This window comes from Rhincodon typus, chromosome 1, assembly GCF_021869965.1.
Source record: "Rhincodon typus isolate 14 chromosome 1, sRhiTyp1.1, whole genome shotgun sequence".
Lineage (NCBI taxonomy): Eukaryota > Metazoa > Chordata > Chondrichthyes > Orectolobiformes > Rhincodontidae > Rhincodon > Rhincodon typus.
In genome coordinates this window covers 9,222,929-9,242,763 of record NC_063332.1, presented here as the reverse complement: position 1 = coordinate 9,242,763, position 19,835 = coordinate 9,222,929, and the positions used below count along the sequence as shown (strand labels likewise).

Sequence of the window (19,835 nt, the reverse complement as noted above, 5' to 3'; positions counted from 1 at the left end):
ACCTCCTGGAATGCGTTGCTTGAAAATGTGGTGGAAGCAGGTTCAATTTTTATTTTCAATTCATTCACTGGACAGGGGCATCTCTGGCTGGGCCATCATTTATTGACCATCCCTAGTTGCGCTTGAGAAAGTGGTGGTGCTTTCAAAAGGGCATTCGATGGTCATTGAGATAGAAATAGTGTGCAAGGGTATGGTGAAGATGCAGGAGATTGTCATCAGGTCATAATGCTCATTTAATAAGTCCGTGTAAGCATGATCAGCTGAATGGCCTCTTTCTGTGGACATAACGCTTCTGGGATTCTGTACCAGTTGTCTTCCATGGATATTCATGTGAGTGACCCTTGGTCTTAAAGAAGTGAAGATAAGTACTTTACTGATGCAATAACCCAGGTGATAGAAAGAATTGCTTTTAATGGTAGATAGGATATAGATGTGGGGGATGGGCTCGATATTTAATAGGTCAGTAGTGGCTGAAGTATCATGATAAATAAATGACTAAAGGTGAGCTGGTTTGTTTTGTCCATCCATGGATCGTTACTATTAATGACAAGGCCAGGGTATATTGTCTATACATAATTGCCCTTGAGAAGATGGTGGCAAGCTGTCATGTGCTGAAGGTTCACCCATAATGCTATTAGCGATTGAGTTCCATGATTTTGACCCAGCTGCAGAGGATGAGCAGCAATCTATTTTCAGATCAGGAAGGTGGTGGCTTGTGAGGGAACTGGCAGGTCGTGGAGTTCCCAAGCATTTGCTGCCTCGAGCCCTTCTACATGGTAGAGGTTACAGGCAGAAGTGACTTTGGCAAGTTGTAGCAGTGGATCTTGTACATGGGTACAGCTGCTGCTAATGTGCTGTGGCAATGAAAGGGAAGAGTGTTGAAAGTGGTGGATGTGATACCAACCAAGTGGGCTGCTTTGACCTGGAGCTTCTTGAGTGTTGTTGGAGCTAAACGCAACCAGGCAAGTGGCGAAAATTCCATCACCCTTCAGACTTATGTCTTGTAGGTGATAGACAGGCTTTGGGGAGACTGAAGGTGAGTGACTCACTGAAGAATTCCCACCTTTTGACCTGCTCTTGTAGCGCAGTATTTATATAAGATACAGGTTGGTCGGGTTAGGTTTCGGATGTTGATAATGGAGTTAACAGTTGACTATTGCTTCATCAATAATCTCCCGTCATCCTCAGGTCTGAAATGGTGATGTTTACAGATGGTTGCACAGTGTTTTGCGCCATTCATGACTTCTTAGGTATTGAAGCAATTCATGTCCAAGTGCAGCAAGGTCTGGCTTTGGCTGAAAAATGGCAAATAACATTAACCCCAAACAAGTGACTACCTCCAATAGTCTGAGACAACAAGGTGCAGGGCTGGATGAACACAGCAGGCCAAGCAGCATCATAGGAGCAGAAAGGCTAACGTTTTGGGCCTAGACCCTTCATCAGAAAAGGGGGAGGGGAATGGGGTTCTGAAATAAATAGGGAGAGAGTGGGAGGTGGATAGAAGATGGATAGAGGAGAGGATAGGTGGACAGGAAACAAACAGGTCGAAGAGGCGGGGATGGAGCCAGTAAAGGTTAGTGTAGGTGGGGAGTTAGGGAGGGGATAGGTCAGTCCAGGGAGGACGGACAGGTCAAGGGGACGGGATGAGGTTAGTAGGTAGGAGATGAGGGTGCGGCTTGAGGTGGGAGGAGGGGATAGGTGGGAGGAAGAACAGGTTAGGGAGGCGGGGACAAGCTGGACTGGTTTTGGGATGCGGTAGGGGGAGGGGAGATTTTGAAGGTTGTGAAATCCACATTGATACCATTGGGCTGCAGGGTTCCCAAGCGGAATATGAGTTGCTGTTCCTGCAACCTTCGGGTGGCATCGTTGTGCCACTCCAGGGGCCCAGGACGAGATCTACGCCCGAGCCCTGGGAGAGGGAGTTGAAATGGTTCGCGACTGGGAGGTGCAGTTATTTATTGTGAACCGAGCGTAGGTGTTCTGCAAAGCGGTCCCCGAGCCTCCGCTTGGTTTCCCCGATGTAGAGGAGGCCACACCGGGTACAGCGGATGCAGTATACCACATTGGCAGATGTGCAGGTGAACATCTGCTTGATGTGGAAAGTCTTCTTGGGGCCTGGGATGGGGTGAGGGAGGAGGTATGGGGGCAGGTGTAGCACTTCCTGTGGTTGCAGGGAAAAGTGCCGGGTGTGGTGGGGCTGGAGGGGAGTGTGGAGCGGACAAGGGAGTCATGGAGAGAGTGGTCCCTCCGGAAAGCAGATAAGGGTGGGGAGGGAAAGATGTCTTTGGTGGTGGGGTCGGATTGCAGATGGCGGAAGTGTCGGAGCATGATGCGTTGGATTCGGAGGTTGGTGGGGTGGTATGTGAGGACGAGGGGGATTCTTTTTTGGTCCTTATTGCGTGGACGGGGTGTGAGGGATGAGTTGCGGGAGATGTGGGAGACACGGTTGAGGGCGTTCTCGACCACTGAGGGGCGGAAGTTACCATCCTTGATAAACAAGGACAACTGAGATGTACGGGAGTGGAATGCCTCATCCTGGGAGCAGATGCAGCGGAGGCAAAGGAATTGGGAATAGGGGATGGCATTTTTGCAGGAAGGTGGGTGGGAGGAGGAGTATTCTAGGTAGCTGTGGGAGTCGGTGGGCTTGAAATGAATATCGGTTTCTAGGTGGTTGCCCGAGATGGAGACAGAGAGCTCCAGGAAGGAGAGAGAGGTATTAGAGATGGTCCAGGTAAACTTAAGGTTGGGGTGGAAGGTGTTGGTGAAGTGGATGAACTGTTCGAGCTCCTCGTGGGAGCACGAGGCGGCGCCGATACAGTCATCAATACGCCGATACGGAGGAAGAGGTGGGGTTTAGGGCCAGTGTAGGTACGGAAGAGGGATTGTTCCACGTAACCTACAAAGAGTCAGGCATAGCTTGGGCCCATGCGGGTACCCATGGCCACCCCCTTTGTCTGTAGGAAGTGGGAGGAATTGAAAGAGAAGTTGTTGAGGGTGAGGACGATTTCGGCTAAGCGGATGAGGGTGTCAGTGGAGGGGGACTGGTCGGGCCTGCGGGACAGGAAGAAGCGGAGGGCCTTTAGGCCATCTGTATGGGGAATGCAGGTGTAGAGGGACTCCGACACTTCCGCCATCTGCAATCCGCCCCCACCACCAAAGACATGTTTCCCTCCCTACCCTTATCTGCTTTCCGGAGGGACCACTCTCTCCGTGACTCCCTTGTCCGCTCCACACTCCCCTCCAGCCCCACCACACCCGGCACTTGTCCCTGCAACCACAGGAAGTGCTACACCTGCCCCCATACCTCCTCCCTCACCCCCATCCCAGGCCCCAAGAAGACTTTCCACATCAAGCAGATGTTCACCTGCACATCTGCCAATGTGGTATACTGCATCCGCTGTACCCGGTGTGGCTTCCTCTACATCGGGGAAACCAAGCGGAGACTCGGGGACCGCTTTGCAGAACACCTACGCTCGGTTCACAATAAATAACTGCACCTCCCAGTCGCGAACCATTTCAACTCCCCCTCCCATTCCTCAGACGACATGTCCATCCTGGGCCTCCTGCAGTGCCACAACGATGCCACCCGAAGGTTGCAGGAACAGCAACTCATATTCCGCTTGGGAACCCTGCAGCCCAATGGTATCAATGTGGATTTCACAACCTTCAAAATCTCCCCTCCCCCTACCGCATCCCAAAACCAGTCCAGCTTGTCCCCGCCTCCCTAACTTGTTCTTCCTCCCACCTATCCCCTCCTCCCACCTCAAGCCGCACACCCATCTCCTACCTACTTACCTCATCCCGCCCCCTTGACCTGTCCGTCCTCCCTGGACTGACCTATCCCCTCCCTATTTCCCCACCTTCACTCACCTTTACTGGCTCCATCCCCGCCTCTATGACCTGTTTGTTTCCTCTCCACCTATCCTCTCCTCTATCCGTCTTCTATCCGCCTCCCACTCTCTCCCTATTTATTTCAGAACCCCCTTCCCCTCCCCCTATTTTGATGAAGGATCTAGGCCCGAAACGTCAGCCTTTCTGCTCCTATGATGCTGCTTGGCCTGCTGTGTTCATCCAGCCCTGCACCTTGTTGTCTTGGATTCTCCAGCATCTGCAGTTCCTACTATCTCTACCTCCAATAGTCTAGCCAGTTCCCCTTGACATTCAGTTGTGTTATCATCACTGAGGGCCCCACTTGTCAACATTGTGGTAACAGTAGCCTGTCAGCCTCATTGGAGTACATGTATCGCCCTTTGCCAGCTGGTGCCCACTTCTATGTGATTGGTGGCGTGAGGAGGCAGGTAGCTGATGGAAAATATCCCAGTCAGCTTTCCTCAATTCTGGAATAACCAAGATTCCTTAAGGAGTCACATTGCCTGCATACCTCACTCTCACCCGATCCCGAACCCACCCCTCAGTCTAACTGGCCGACATCAGGAATGATTTTGGGGAGTCAGCTGACCACTGTCCTGTCGTATTTGTGCCGTGGAAATGTCTTGAGGATTACGTGCGAAAGTTGTGTTTGTATGGGAATGCCACCACCTGCAAGTTCCCCTCCAAGCCACTAACCATCCTTACTTGGACATATATCACTGTTCCTTCACTGTCACTGGTCAAAATCCTGGAATTCCCTCCTTATGGGTATTGTGGGTCAACCCACAGCACATGGACTGCAGCGGTTCAAGAAGGCAGCTCACCACTACCTTCTCAAGGGCAACTAGGGACGGGCATTAAAAAAGTGCTGGCCAGCCAGCGACACTCAGGTTGCACAAGAGAATTTAGTTAAAAGCAAGGAAGTGACACGGGGGTTAAATTGGGAGGAGATTTGTGTGCAGTTGGAAATCTTCAGAGGTGCTAAAGAGCTGTATTTTTCCTCTTGCAAAGCAGCCACTCCATGCATCAAAGCGATTAGCCCGAGTGAAGGGTGGACTACAGGCGGAGCCACTGTCATCATTATCGGAGACAACTTCTTTGATGGGTTACAGGTTGTTTTTGGAACGATGCTGGTCTGGAGTGAGGTACGTCTTAAATCTTAGAATAGAACGACCCATTGATCTGTCAGTTGGGCTGCAGCTACGCTGTTTTACCTATAGCAATTGGAGCTCTACTAATGTTTAAATGCGCATGTCTAGCTTGTAAATAAAATAATAACACAGTATTTCTTTCCCACCATCCCAGCTCTTTCACCTGTTTTTTTCAGTCTCTCCCCTTGGAGTCTACTCCCTCAGTGATGGTCAGACTTGGGGAGTAGTGACTCCCTCCTTCCTTTCACACTGCTTCCCTTCAGTAGCTATCTGGGTGCTTTTGCTCAGCTGCCTCTTGCTGTTATGCCCGCACCCTCAGGGAAAAATAAACTGTGACATTTTCTTTTATTAGTGGTCCATGACTTCTCCTCACAATGTTGGCTCTGCGAGATGAGGAGACCCAGAAGTTCTGCGGTTTGAGCCTCAAATGCTTTGGCTTAGTCAATCTGGAAACATAGAGATTATACGGCATAGAAAAAGGCTCTTCAGCCCACTGTGTTTATGCTGGTCATCAGGCATTTCTCTGTTCTAATGCCATTTTTTTTCCAATGCTTGACTCATAGCCTTGGCATTTCAAGTGCACATCCAAATAGCTCTTATATGCCTTGAGAGTTCCCACCTCCACCACCTTTTCAGGTACTGAGTTCCATATACCCACCACACTCTGGGTGGAGATAGTAGGAACTGCAGATGCTGGAAAATCTGAGATAACAAGGTGTAGAGCTGGATGAACACAGCAGGCCAAGCAGTATCATAGGAGCAGGAAGGCTGACGTATTGGGCCTAGACACTTCTGGGTGGAATCATTTTTTCCACAAATCACCTCTAAACCTCCTGCTCCTTAACTTAAAACAGTGGGGTCGGCATAGTGACCCTCTACTCACAGGAAAATGTTCTCCCTATCTATGGTTTTGATGCTCCTCGTAATTTTGTACACCTGCATCATATCCCTGCCCATTTCAGCCTTCTCTGCTCTAGGGAAAACATCCCCGTTCTAGTCTCTCTTACAATGTCGGGGCTGGTGATTGCAGAGGGTCTCTGTCTGCCTGTCTCTCTGTATCCCTATATTGATCTGTAGCAAAGATCTCCCTTTCTATCAGGGAATGCATCTGCTTAATATCTTGGTGGGAATAGTATTGGACTTAGCTGTGATTGTATCATCGCCCCCAGTGCAGTATATCAGAGGGGGCATCCAGGGTCCAGCGGCTGCCCCTGGAGAGGGCAAATTTCAAGGATAAAAGAAACTAGCATAATGGCCAAAATAACAGCCCTTGGCAAATGTTAAATTCACAGCCAATGTGTGAGTGATCAAGAGAGAGGGAGAGACGCCGTTTTGCCTTTGAATTCAGAAGTAAACAAGAAATAGTGAGGGTATTAAAGTTTGGAAAACTGAAGTGAAATGCTCTGCAGTTAGATCAGGCAATTAAATTGCACACATCAAGGCTGCACAAATAAGAACAGGATAGATATTTGGATGATCTTATTGGTAACAGGATGAATATTAGCTCAAATGCCAAAAGAAGACTCTTAGCAGTTTCTAAAACGCTCCTGAGAATGCTTTCTCCTTATATACTCTTATTAAGAGCCCTTGTGATTTCGAAAATCTCCTCTTAACTTTCTGTTTGGTAGTCTGCCCATTGAGCTCAATGCCAGTGATTGTGATTGGAGCACTAATAACTGTCCTCATGTTTACCGGTTGTCTTGAGTGCGTTGAAAGATTTTAACGTGAACTTTGGATTTATTTTTCTGTCTGTTTCCGGGACAGCTGATCACGCCTCATGCCATCCGAGTGCAGACGCCCCCACGGCACATCCCGGGAGTGGTGGAAGTCACGCTGTCTTACAAGTCGAAGCAGTTCTGTAAAGGAGCACCAGGGAGGTTTGTCTACACAGGTCAGTGATGGGAGTGGCAGGGTGAGGGTCGTTGGGTTTACAGCTGTACCCACCTGGTACACCCCAATAAAAGCAAAATACTGCAAGTGCTGGAGATACTCAGCACCTCTCTCCTCTGCCTGAGACTTACATGTTCCTTGGGGACACAGAAGAAGGAGCACAATGACAAGGCATGTCCTTATGATAGAACCATAGATTTTAATGCGCAGAAGGAGGACACTCAGCCTTTCAGCCTGTGCTAGCTCTTTCAAAGAGCTAACTGTCGAGTCCCTTTTATCTTGTACTTGCCCCCAAGAGCCCAAAATTGCTTTTTTTATTTCAAATGCTTACCCACTTCTGTTTTTAAAGTTTCAGCTCCTTTCAAACAGTTCATTTTGGATTGTAACAACTCACTTCATAGAAAGATCAAACTGCTCATCTCTCCATGCTTTCGGCAATTGTCATAAAACCTTGTCCATTGGTTAGCGAGCCACCATTCAATGGAAACAGTTCCCTCTTGGTTCGTAAATCAATACCACCCTCGTAATTTTAAGCACCTCTATTGAATCTCCTATCCACATAACTGAAGGGTCTTAAATATCCCTTCGACATGGACTTGAGTGTCACTATTTCATGTCAGTCAGCAGGACTACCTCTAACATCTCAGCGCGATTAAGAACAATCTGTTCTCGCCAACAATGCCCTCAGCCAGAGAGTGGTCATAATGACATAATAATGATGCGAGAATCCTGAAATAACTCTTCAGAGGCTGGCATCCCATTACCGATCACTCTTTATTTACAAATGCATCATTTTTGACAACGTCACCACCTCTCACTGAGTCAGGCATTCAGGCTGACATTTCTGACATTCATTCTTTTATGTCAGCCCCTGATTGGACCAGGCTAACAGCCCCAATTGGGGAACTCATATTCTGTGATGTCCAGCTGACTGACCTCGGTACAACCACTACAAGTACGATTGCCATACTTGGTGCTTTCAGGGAGAAATTGGGTTTTGGGTACAGAGTTACAAAGGGAAATGAGGAGAGTGTGATTGTTGGATGATTTGAGGGAGCGACTTGGAAAATATTTACTTGGTTTTGACAAGATTCTGTTTATGGTTGGATCCAAGATTAGTCCAACACATTTCTGTATAATTATCTGGACGATTTCTTCACCAGCAGAGACATTGCAAACCAACAGATCAATGAAGTGTTGCAGAGGTGTCAGCCTGAGAGGTGGTGACCCAGGATAGTTTGTACAGACTGGGAATAGCACACCTTAACACAGAGAGTGAGAATGAGGAGCTTGCATGACAACTGATCCTTAAAACTAGTTAAGGAAAATAATTTGTTAAGTAATGTATTCATTCAGTGCTTCTATTTAATTAAAATATTGTATTTAAACAAAGTCTAGACACGGTGGCTCCATGGTTAGCACTGCTGCCTAAAAGCACTAGGTTCGATTCCACCTTTGGGCAACTGTCTGTGTGGAGTTTGCACAATGTCTCTGTGGGTTTCATCCCACAGTCCAAAGATGTGTAGATCAGGTGGATTGGCCATGCTAAATTGCCAATATTATCCAGGGATATGCAAGCTAGGTGGGATATGCAGGGTTACAGGAATGGGGTGAGTCTGGATGGATGCTCTTTGGAGGGTCAGTGTGGACACAATGGGCCGAATGGCATGCTTCCACACAGTAGGGATTCTATGATCTATAGGCTGTGGAATGACTTTCCATTTACCATAATGGTTTCCAATCTCACTTATCAGTGTTTACATAATGGTTTGGGAACATTGCTGCTGTCATTATAGATTGTCTTTGCCGCCAGATTATTATTATTTTGTTTTCTGTTATGACAGACTGTTTGATGGTGACCTTTCAGTTGTAATAATAAGCCCTGTTGCTTAGGGCACATTGAAAACTCCTTTCTAACCATTAGATTTATCAAAACGATAAGCTTTTGACAAGCTGACAACACTCTCTTGGAGTATTCGCTGGATAATCTGTTGCTCAGGTGTCTGGGAGCTGATAGTTCAAAAAATAGATTTGCTTATTAAATGTATTATTCAACAGATTTGGAATTACAAAAAAAAATCTACCAACAGCAAATTGGGTATAAACGGGATCAACATATAATGGAATATTGATGAATCCATAAACACTAGTCTGGACGATATTACTATGAAGGGAGATGTATTAACCCATTCAGCAGACCCAGCCCATTTGGTCAACATTATTTTGGGGATTGACCTGTTTATTCAGTGTGGTGAAGGGGAAAGATTTGTTTGATGGAAAATTTGAATGGTTTTACACTATTGTGAATTAGAAATTGTTCTTACTTCTGGTGTCCAATGACTGCAAGTGGTGCAAAGTCACAGCAACAAATCATAGAGTCATGGAGTTATACAGCACGGAAACAGACCCTTCGAACACTACCCAAAACTATACTAGTCCCACATGCCTGCTCCTGGCCCATATGCCTCCAAACCTTTCCTATTCATGTACTTATCCAAATATCTATTAAACACCACTTCCTCAGGAGATTTATTCCACACGCGAACCACCCTCTGTGTAAAAATATTACCTCTTATGTCTTTTTTAAATTTCTCTCCTCTTAAAAATGTGTCCCCTAGTCTTGAAATCCCCCATCCTAGGGAAAATACAACTACTATTAACCCTACCTACACACAAAAAACAGAAAAACAAAACAGAAGTACAGCACAGGAACAGGCCCTTCAGCCCTCCAAGTCTGTGCCGATCATCACACCCCGACTGAATTATAAAACAAACCTTCTGCCCTTATTCAGTCCATATCCCTCTATTCCCTCCCTATTCATGTAACCATCCAGACACCTCTTAAATGTCACCAACGTGCCCGCTTCCACCACCTCCTCTGGCAGTGCATTCCAGGCTCCTACCACTCTCTGCATGAAATACCTTCCTCACACATCTCCCTTAGACTTTCCCCCTCTCACCTTGAACCTGTGCCCCCTTGTAATTGAAACTTCAGCCCTGGGAAAAAGCCTCTGACTATCCACCCTATTGATGCCTCTCATAATTTTGTAGACCTCCAACAGGTGTCCTCTCAGCCAGCGCCTTTCCAGTGAAAACAATCCTTATCTTTTTAACCTTTCTTCATAGCCAATGCTCTTGAGACCGAGCAACATCCTGGTGAACCTTCTCTGCACTCTCTCCAAAGCTTCTGGTGGTGTAGGAACCGAAACTGCACACAATAATCCAAATGCGGCCTAACAAGGATTTTATACAGCTGCAACTTAGTTTGCCAACTCTTGTACTCCATGCCCCGACCGATGAAGGCAAGCATGCCATATGCCTTCTTATTCACTTTGACAACCTGTGTTTCCACGTCTAGGAAACTGCGGACATGCACGTCCAGATCCATCTGAATGTTAATGTTCCTGAGGGTTCTACCATTTACAGTTTAATTCACACCTAAATTAGATCATCCAGAATGCATCACCTCACATTTGTCAGGATTAAACTCCATCTGCCATTTCTGTGCCTAAGTCACCAATCTATCTATATCATAGAATCCCTACAGTGTGCAAACAGGCCCTTTGGCCCAACAAGTCCACACTGACCCTTACAGCACCCATCCAAACCTATTCCCCTCTAACCCACCTAATCTACACATCCCTGAAACACCAAGGGCAATTTAGCACAGCCAATCCACCTAGCCTGCACATCTTTGGACTGTGGGAGGAAACCGGAGCATCCGGAGGAAACCCACGCAGACACAGGGAGAATGTGCAAACTCCACACAGACAGTCTGTTGTATCCTTTCACAATCGTCAGCACTATCAGCTATACCACCTATCTTTGTGTCATCTGCAAACTTACAAATCAGGCTACCCACATTTTCCTCCAGATCATTTATATATACCACAAATAACAGAGGACCACTAGTTATCGGTCTCCATTCTGAAAAACACCCTTCCACCGCTACCCTCTGTCTTCTATGACCAAGCCAGCTTTCTATCCATCTCGTCAGCCCACCCTGAATCCCATGTGATTTTAGTTTTTGTACCGATCTGCCATGGGATAGATCCCATCTATCCCTGGGGCCTTGTCTACCTAAATGCAATTTAAGATACCCAAAACTTCCTCCTTCAATATACTGACATTCTCTCAAGTATTCACACACTCATCCCTGACCCCAACATCAGTCATGTCCTTCTCCTTGGTGAATACTGATACAAAGTACTCATTGAGGATCTCTCCCACTTCCTGTGGCTCCACGCATAACTTCCCTCCTGTGCCCTTAAGGGTGCCTACGCTTTCCCTTGCTCCTCTCTTTCTTCTAATATATGCATAAAAAGCCTTGGGATTCTCCTTGACCATGTTTGCGAAAGACATTTCATGGCCCCTTTTAGCCTTCCTAATTCCGTGTTTAAGTTCCTTCCTAATTTCTCTATACTCCTCAAAGGCTTTGTCAGTTTGTAGCTGCCTGGACATATCATATGCTTCCCTTTTCCCTTTGACTAAGTTTACAATTTCTGTTGTCATCCATGGTTCCTGAATCCTGCCATTCCTATCCTTCAGTTTTACAGGGACATGCATGCCCTGTATTTTAGTCAACTGGTCTTTAAAAGCCCCCCACATGCCAGACGTAGATTTGCCCTTAAATAACTGCTCCCAATCCACATTCCCCAGTTCCTGTCTAATTTGGATGTAATTGGCCCTTGCCCAATTAAACACCCTCACCTGAGGACCAGTCCTGTCCTTGCCCATGGCTACTCGAAATCCTATGGAATTATGGTCACTAGGTCCAAAATGCTCTCCTACTGAAACATTGATCACCTGTCCTGGCTCTTTCCCTGATACCAAGTCTAGTATGGCCTAGACTGGATTGGATTGGATTTCATAGAATCCCTACAGTGTGGAAACAAGCCTTTCGGCCCAACAAGTCCACACCAAACCTCAGAGCATCCCACCCAGACCCATCCCCCTATAACCTACCTAATCTTCACATCCCTGAACACTACGGGCAATTTAGCATAGCCAATCCACCTAACCTGCACATCTTTGGACTGTGGGAGCACCCGGAGGAAACCCATAGAGACACAGAGATAATGTGCAAACTCCACACAGACAGTTGCCTGAGGCTGGAATTGAACCCGGGTCCCTGGTGCTGTAAGGCAGCAGTGCTAACCATTGCGCCACCATGCCGCCCCGATTGTCAACATATTGTCTCAAAAAGCCCTCCTGGACACATCTAACAAATTGCTCTCCATCCGAGCCCCTGGCTCTAAGGGAGTCCCAGTCAATAAGAGGGAAGTTAAAGTCACCCACCACAGCTACCCTGTTTTTTTCACACCTTTCCAGTATCTAACTACATATCTGCTCCTCCGTCTCCTGTCGGCTGTTTGGAGGTCAATAGAAAACTGCCAGCATTGTGATTTCACCCTTCCTATTCCTGAGTTTGTAATGCCTCACCTCAAGATCTCTTCCTCAACACAGCTGTGATGTGATCCCTAGTCAGCAATGTGACTCCCCCACCCCTTTTGTTTCCTTTCTGTCCCGTCTAAAGCAGCGATATCTTGGAATGCTAAGCTGCCAACCCTGTCCCTCCTTTAACCATGTTTCCGTAATGGCAATAACATCATAATTCCATGCAGTAAGCCATGCCCTTCGTTAATCAGTCTTACCCGTTATACTTCTTGCATTGAAGTAAATACACTCCAGGCCTCCAGTCCCTCTGAGCCCCACGACTTCCCTCTGCCAGCTGTTACCCTGCGCAATGCATGTCTCAGTCTCACTTTGGCCACAGTCCCTGCACTTACTGGCCTGTTGTTCCAGTTCCCACCCCCCCGCTACACTAGTTTAAACGCTCTCAAAGAGCTCGAGCATACAGGTCCCACCATCCCCACAAGATATCCCAATGATCCATATATCTAAGGAATCTTGACACCAGTTCTTCTGCAATATTCAGACCAGTCGTGGTGACTACAGTGCCATCTCCCTGAATTCCTCTCAGTCATGTATGGCTTCGATGACTGAGATTGTCCTGTCGCGATCCGCTCCCCAGTTGTGGCAAATATGGTGCGGTCTCCCAGAATTTGGCTTTATAAACTTTTAACAGATCATCTCTCAACCCCCTACGCTCCAGTGAAAACGGTCCCTGCCTATCCATACTTTCTATATAACTCAAACCCTCCATTCCGAGCAGCATTTGGTAAATCTTTTCTGAACCCTCTCCCGCTTAATAATATCCTTGCTATAACTGGGCAACCAGAACTGGACAGAGTGTTCCAGACCGAATCAAAAAAGACTTTGGATTTGGCTGCAAAGGAAGGAAATGGAACAGGTAGCCAAAAGCCTGGTCAAGAGGCAAGTGTTGACTTAAAGGAAGAGAAAGGTGGAAGGCTATGGAGGGAATTCCCAGGGCTTAGAGCTTAGGCAGCTATGGGCAAATATGCCAGTGGTGGGGCACTGTGAAGTGCAATAAGTGGAATCAAGGGTTGCAGGGAGAAGACAGGAGAATGGGTTTGAGAAACATATCAGCCATGATTGAAGAGTGGAGCAGACTCGTTGGGCCGAATTGTTTAATTTTGCTCCTATATCTTATGGTCTTGTTAACAACAAAACCGTGAATAGGAAATCAGGTTCATCTGCACTGCCACAATGTGTTCTAGTCTTTGCCCTTTCTCAATCCACATCTAATGTGCCAATTTTACATTTTCACTGCCCAACTACATAAAAACATCGAAAATAGGAGCAGGCATAGGCCATTCAGCCCTTCAAGCCTGTTGCAATATAATCATGGCTGATTGTCCAACTCAGCATCCTGTTCCTGTTCCTCCCCAGACCTTTTAGACCTAAGAACTTTATCTAACGCCTTCTTCCAAATGTTGTAGCCTCAACCACTTTCTGTGGCAGAGAACTCAACAGGCTCAGCACTCTCTGCGTGAAGAAATGTCTCCTCATCTCAGTCGTAAATGACCTACTCATACCCTTGTACTGTGAATCAGGTTGGGATATGTCGACATTGGGGAATGGCATGCTAGTTGTAAGTTTCACGCTGATGAAATGAAAGTTGCCGTAGTACCAGAGGGACCTCAGGCTGCAATCTCATGAAGGAAAGGCAATATGTGGTGGAGGGCATACTTTTAAGGTGAGAGGAGAAAGATTTAAAAGGACCCTAAGAGGCAACTTTTTCACACAGAGGGTGGTTCATATGTGGAATGAACTGCCAGAGGAAGTGATAGATGTGGGTACAGTTACGTTTAAAAGACATTTGGACGTACATGAATAGGAAAGGTTTAGAGGCATAAATGCAGGCAAATGGGACTAGTTCAGTTTGGGAAACTTGGTAGGCATGGACAAGTGGACGGAAGGGTCTGTTTCCATGCTCTGTGACCCTATGGGAGGGGCAATTTTGAGAAGCCGGGCTCTTCAAGGTGAACTCAACCAGTACGGGAATCAAACCTACATGGTTAGCAGGAGTCTATGGCATACCAGCTGTCCAACCAACTGAGCTAATCAACATCACTGCCACCATTACCAGCTGCAGCACCCACCGTTACTGCTACCCCATGCACATATACATGAATGAGAAATTTTCCATTTTCCCCAATATTTAATTGGAAGAGTGTAAATTTCTCTCCTGTATTCACTGTACTAGAACCCTTTGGAATGTTAAATGCCTCTTTTGAATCTCTTCAAATCCTTCTCTCACTTCATTCACTCTCTCAATGTCACTGAAGTCCCGGCCACTATTCAAGTAATTCTCCTCTGCAACGTCTCCAAGGCCTTGAAATCCTCCTTAAATTGGGATGCATTTCGACACAATACACCAGCTGAGGCCTTAACAGATCTACAATGTATTTATAACATCCTTGCAGCTGTGGCTATTTCAGGTATCTTTGTGTTGGGTATCTGTCATGTCTTGGTGTTTGCTGTCACAATGAAGCGTTATTGGTCCAGTGACAAAATAATCTGCTTATGATTCACGTGTGAGTGGTTTTTATAATCATAAGCTCCATTACTGTGACTGATTTGGTCTTCCATTTATATCAAATGATGTGCAAATAATGCAACCTGGTTTTAAGGCCCTGATTCCCTCTGAGAATGCTCTGTGCTGTCAGGGAATATGTGTCTTCGAATGAGCAACTCCAAATGCTCACTTGACCAATCTTCCTGACCATGGACCAAAGAGTTCAAACAGGCTGGTATAGAACAACCTTGGCTTGTGCATACAACATTCTCATGTATATTTGAGGCCGCAATTTTTGATCTCTTCAGCTTTTGTCCCTGTGCTTCAGGTTTTGTTCACTGTAGATTGTCTCATTGATAAGGTGACAACTATGAGAAGCTGGGTAGTCAATGCAGGACTGGGGATGTTGTACTTAAATGCATGCAGTATATGAAACAGGTTAATGAGCTTTTGGTACAGATTAAAATTGGTGGGCATGCTGTTGTGGGTGTCACAGAGACGTAGTTGCAAGGGAGTCAGAGTTGGGAACTAAATATCCAAGGATACATGTCCTATCAAAAGGAAGGCAGATAGGCAGAGGGAGCAGTGTTGCCGTGCTAATGCGATATGAAATCAAATCAACAGCAAGAAGTGATAGAGTCAGAAGGTGTAGAATCTTTGTGGTTAGATTTGACGAACTGCAAAGGAATAAAGACCCTGATGTGGGTTAGGTACAGGTCTCCTAGCTGTAGAGTCAGGAGATATAAAACACATGTAAGAGAGGCTCTATTACAATAACCATGGGGAACTTCAATATGCAGGTGGACTGGGAAAATCAGGTTGGTGGCAGATCCCAAGAGAAGGAGTTTGTGAGATATCTACAAGATGGTTTTCAAAGCAGATTGTAGTAGAGCCCACTAGGGACCAGGCAATTCCAGGTTTGGTGATTGTATGAGGCAGACATGATTAAGGTGTTTAAGGTGTTTAAGGTGAAGGAACCCCTAGGGGGCAGTAACCATTAGATGATAGAATTCATCCTGCAGTTTGAGAGGGAGAAGCCGGAATAAGATGTAACAGAATTACAATTGACTAAAGGTAACTACAAGGACATGAGGGAGGAGCTGGCCAGAGTTGACCGGAAGGCGAACTGAGCAGAGGACTGGAAAATGGCTAACGTAACATCGCAGTTTAAGAAAGGAGAAAGGCAGAAGACAGGAAATTGTAGGCTGGTTAACCTGACCTCAGTCACTGGTAAGATATTAGATTCCAGTATTAAGGATGAGATTGTGAAGTACTTGGAAGTGCTTTGTAAAATAGGGCTGAGTTAGCACAGTTTTGTCAAGGGGAGGTCATGCCTGTTAGAATCCTTTGAGGAGGTAATGAGCAATTTAGACAAAGGAAAGCCAATGGACATGATCTATTTGGAATACCAGAAGGCCTTTGACAAGGCATCATACAGGAGGCTGCTAAATAAGAACCCAAAATGTTAGGGGATAGAGGATTGACTGACTGGCAGAAGGCAGAGAGTGGAGATAAAGGGGTCTTTTTCATGTTGACAGGCAGTGACTGGTAGAGTACTGCTGTGGTCACTGTTGGAACACAACTATTCATGTTATACATTAATGATCTCGACAAAGGAAATGAGGGCATTGTTGCTAATTTTGCTGATGACACAAAGATAGGTGGAGGGACAGGTAATGTTGAGGAAGTAGGGAGGCTGCAGAAGGACTTGGATAGGCTGGGAGAGTGGGCAAAGTGGTGGCACATGGAATACAATTGTGGGAAATATGAAGTCATGCACTTTGGTCGGAAGAATAGTGGGATATACTAATTTCAAAATGGGGAAAGACTTTTCGTAATCTAAAGCACAAAGGGATTTAGGAATCTTAGTTCAGGATCAGACATAGCAAGAACTGCTGATGCGGGAGTCAGAGATAACACACTGTGGCGCTGGAGGAACACAGCAGGCCAGGCAGCATCAGAGGAGCAGGGAAGTTGACGTTTCGGGTCAGGACCCTTCTTCAGAAATGGAAAAGGGAACGGACTCTGGGAAATAAATAGAGAGATGATGGGTGGGGCTGGGGAAGGTAGATGGGATGTTGATAAGTGAGTGCAGGTTGGGAGTGGTGGGAATTGGTCAATGAATGTGTGGGGCAGATAGGTGGGAGAGAAGCTGGACAGGTTGTGTCAGGTCAAGGAGGCGGGGATGAGAGGGAGGGTTGGACATGGGATGAGGCCGGGGGTGCGGAGATTTTAAAACTGGTGAATTCCATGTTAAGGCCATCGGGCTGTGTAGGCTCCCAAGGCAAAATATGAGATGCTGCTCCTCCAGTTTGCGGGTGGTGTCATTGTGACATTGGAGGAGGCCCAGGATGGACATGTCTCCCAGGAAGTGGGAGGGGGAGTTAAAATGGTTGGAGACCGGAAGGTGTTGTCGTTTGTCGTTAACAGAGTGCAGATGCTCTATGAAACGGTCTCCAAGTCTACACTTGGTCTCACAGATGTAGAGGAGGCCACATTGGGAGCAGCGGATGCAATAGACCCCATTGACAGATGTGCAGGTGAACCCCTGTCTGATATGGAAGATTTGTTTAGTGTCTTGAACGGAGGTGAGGGGGAAGGTGTAGGGGCAGGTGTAGCACTTCCTGCGGTTTCAGGGAAAGGTGCCGGGTGTGGTGGGGCTAGTGGGGAGTGTGGAGTGGACAAGGGAGTCGCAGAGAGAGCGGTCCCTACGAAAGGCAGATCGGGGTGGGGAGGGAAATATCTCTTTGGTTGTTGGGGTCAGATTGTTAGTGGCGGAAGTGGCAGAGAATGATATGCTGGATACGGAGGTTAGTGGGGTGATATGGAAGGACCTGGGGGATTCTGTCTTTATTTTTATTGGGGGGAGGTTTTATGAGGGCAGAAGTGCAGGAAATGCAAGAGATGCAGTTGAGAGCAATTTTGATCACCGGAGGGGAGAAATTGCGGTCCTTGAAATAGGAGAACATCCGGGATGTTTGGGAGTGGAACGCCCCAGCTTGGGAGCAGATACGGAGGAGACAGAGAATTTGGGAGTAGGGGATCGCATTCTTGCAGGAAGGTGGGTGAGAGGAGGTGTAGTCGAGGTAGCTGTGGGAGTCGGTGGGCTTGACATAGATGTCGGTTTCAAGGTGGTCACCAGAAATGGAGATGGAGAGCTCCAGGAAGGTGAGGAAGGTATCGGGGATGGTCCAGGTGAATTTGAGGTTGTGGTGAAAGGTGTTAGTAAAGTTGATGAACTGTTCAAGCTCCTTGTGGGAGCATGAGGCAGCGCCAATACACGCATCGATGTAGTGGAGGAAGAGATGGGGGCTAGTGCCAGTGTAGCAGTGGAAAAGGGACTGCTCCACGTATCCTACGAAGAGGCAGGTATAGCTTGGGCCCATGCGGGTACCCATGGCCATCCCTTTAGTCTTTAGGAAGTGGGAGGAGTTGAAGGAGAAGTCGTTAAGGGTAAGGACGAGTTTAGTTAAGCGGATAAGGGTGTTGGTGGAGGGGACTGGTTGGGCCTGTGGGAGAGGAAGAAGCAGAGGGCTTTTAGGCCATCCACATGGGGAATGCAAGTGTATTGGGATTGGGTGTCCATCGTGAAGGTGAGGTGTTGGGGGCCTGGGAATTGGAAGTCAGACGTGGGTGGAGAGTGTGTGTGGTGTCCCAGATGTAGGTGGGGAGTTCCTGGACCAGGGGAGAAACAGAGTTAAGGTAAGTGGAGATAAGTTTGGTGGGGCAGGATCAGGTAGAGACAATGGGTCGGACAGGGCAGTCGGTTTTGTGGATTTTGGGAAGGCGATAGAAGCAGTCGGTGCGGGGTTGCGGAACGATGAGGTTGGAGGCTGTGGGTGGGAGGTCTCATGCAGGTTCAGTTGGCAGTTAGGAAGGCAAATGCAATATTAGCAGTTATTTTGAGAGACTAGAATACAAGAGCAAGGATGCACTGCTGTGGCTGTACAAAGCTCTGGTCAGACCGCATTTGGAATATTGTGAGCAGTTTTGGGCCCTGTATCTATGGAGGGATATGCTAACCTTGGAGGGGGTCCAGAGGAGGCTTATGAGATTGATGCCAGGAATGAAAGCCTTGTCATATGAGGAGCAGTTGAGGACTCTGGGTCTTCACTCAAGGAGTTTAGAAGAATGAGGGGTATCTAATTGAAACTCACAGAATACCGAGAGGCCCGGATAGAGTAAATATAGAGAAGATGGTTCCACCAGTAAGAGATACTAGGACCTGAGAGTGAAGGGATGACCCTTTGGAACTGAGATGAGGAGGAATGTCTTCATCCAAAAGGTAGGGAATTTGTGGAACTCATTACAGCAGAGGGCTGTGGAGGCCAAGGCACTGAGTGTATTTAAGACAGAGATAGATAGGGTCATGATGAGTAAGGTGATCAAGGGTTATGAGGAAAAGGCAGGAGAATGGGTTTGAGAGAATGGCCTAATTCTGCTCCTATATCTTGTGGTCTGATGTCGAATAAAACAAAGAACTACAAATGCTGGAAATCTGAAACAAAAACAGAAATTGCTGGAGAAACTCAGCAATTAATAAACTCAACAAAAAATTGCAACTCTGCATTCTTTCTACAGATGTTGCCAGACCTGCTGAGTTTGGCCAGCAATTTACTTTTTTGCTTATTGTAGTCAGTATTCAGGCCAATGTTTAGTCTCATTCGCTGAATGTCATAAATATATATGTGTATCAATTACACATGCTATGTATATACAGAGGCAAGATTAAATTCCTTGTGTACACAGCCCTAACACCATAAGGATGATAGCACATTCTCCTCTGTCTGGTACCATGCAGCATCTATAGGGATTGCATTTTGGGATATCTTGGACTTAAGAGTCCAAGATTTACTGTGCTTTGGAATTGCTGCATCAGAGAGTGAAATCCCATCAAGGAAATTGATGCAGTTGTCTTCGTCATCACTTCCAGGACATTGAAGAGTTCAAATTCAATCAGGTTTGAGTTAAGCTGTTGAAAA

General features: G+C 46.7%; 1 protein-coding gene across 7 annotated transcripts in view; it reads left to right on the top strand.

The window, feature by feature from the left end:
• The window catches only part of LOC109923201 (transcription factor COE3-like), a 417,628-nt gene that overhangs the window by 297,813 nt on the left and 99,980 nt on the right, over positions 1-19,835 (top strand). For 4 of the 7 annotated variants that reach the window (XM_048597446.1, XM_048597464.1, XM_048597443.1 and 1 more), the window contains 2 exons: positions 4,885-5,015; positions 6,786-6,912. In XM_048597446.1, coding sequence (XP_048453403.1) covers positions 4,885-5,015; positions 6,786-6,912 — 258 coding nt within the window. Of the gene's footprint in view, positions 1-4,881; positions 5,016-6,785; positions 6,913-19,835 lie in introns of all 7 variants that reach the window. The other 3 variants (XM_048597436.1, XM_048597462.1, XM_048597449.1) reach the window with 1 other exon arrangement.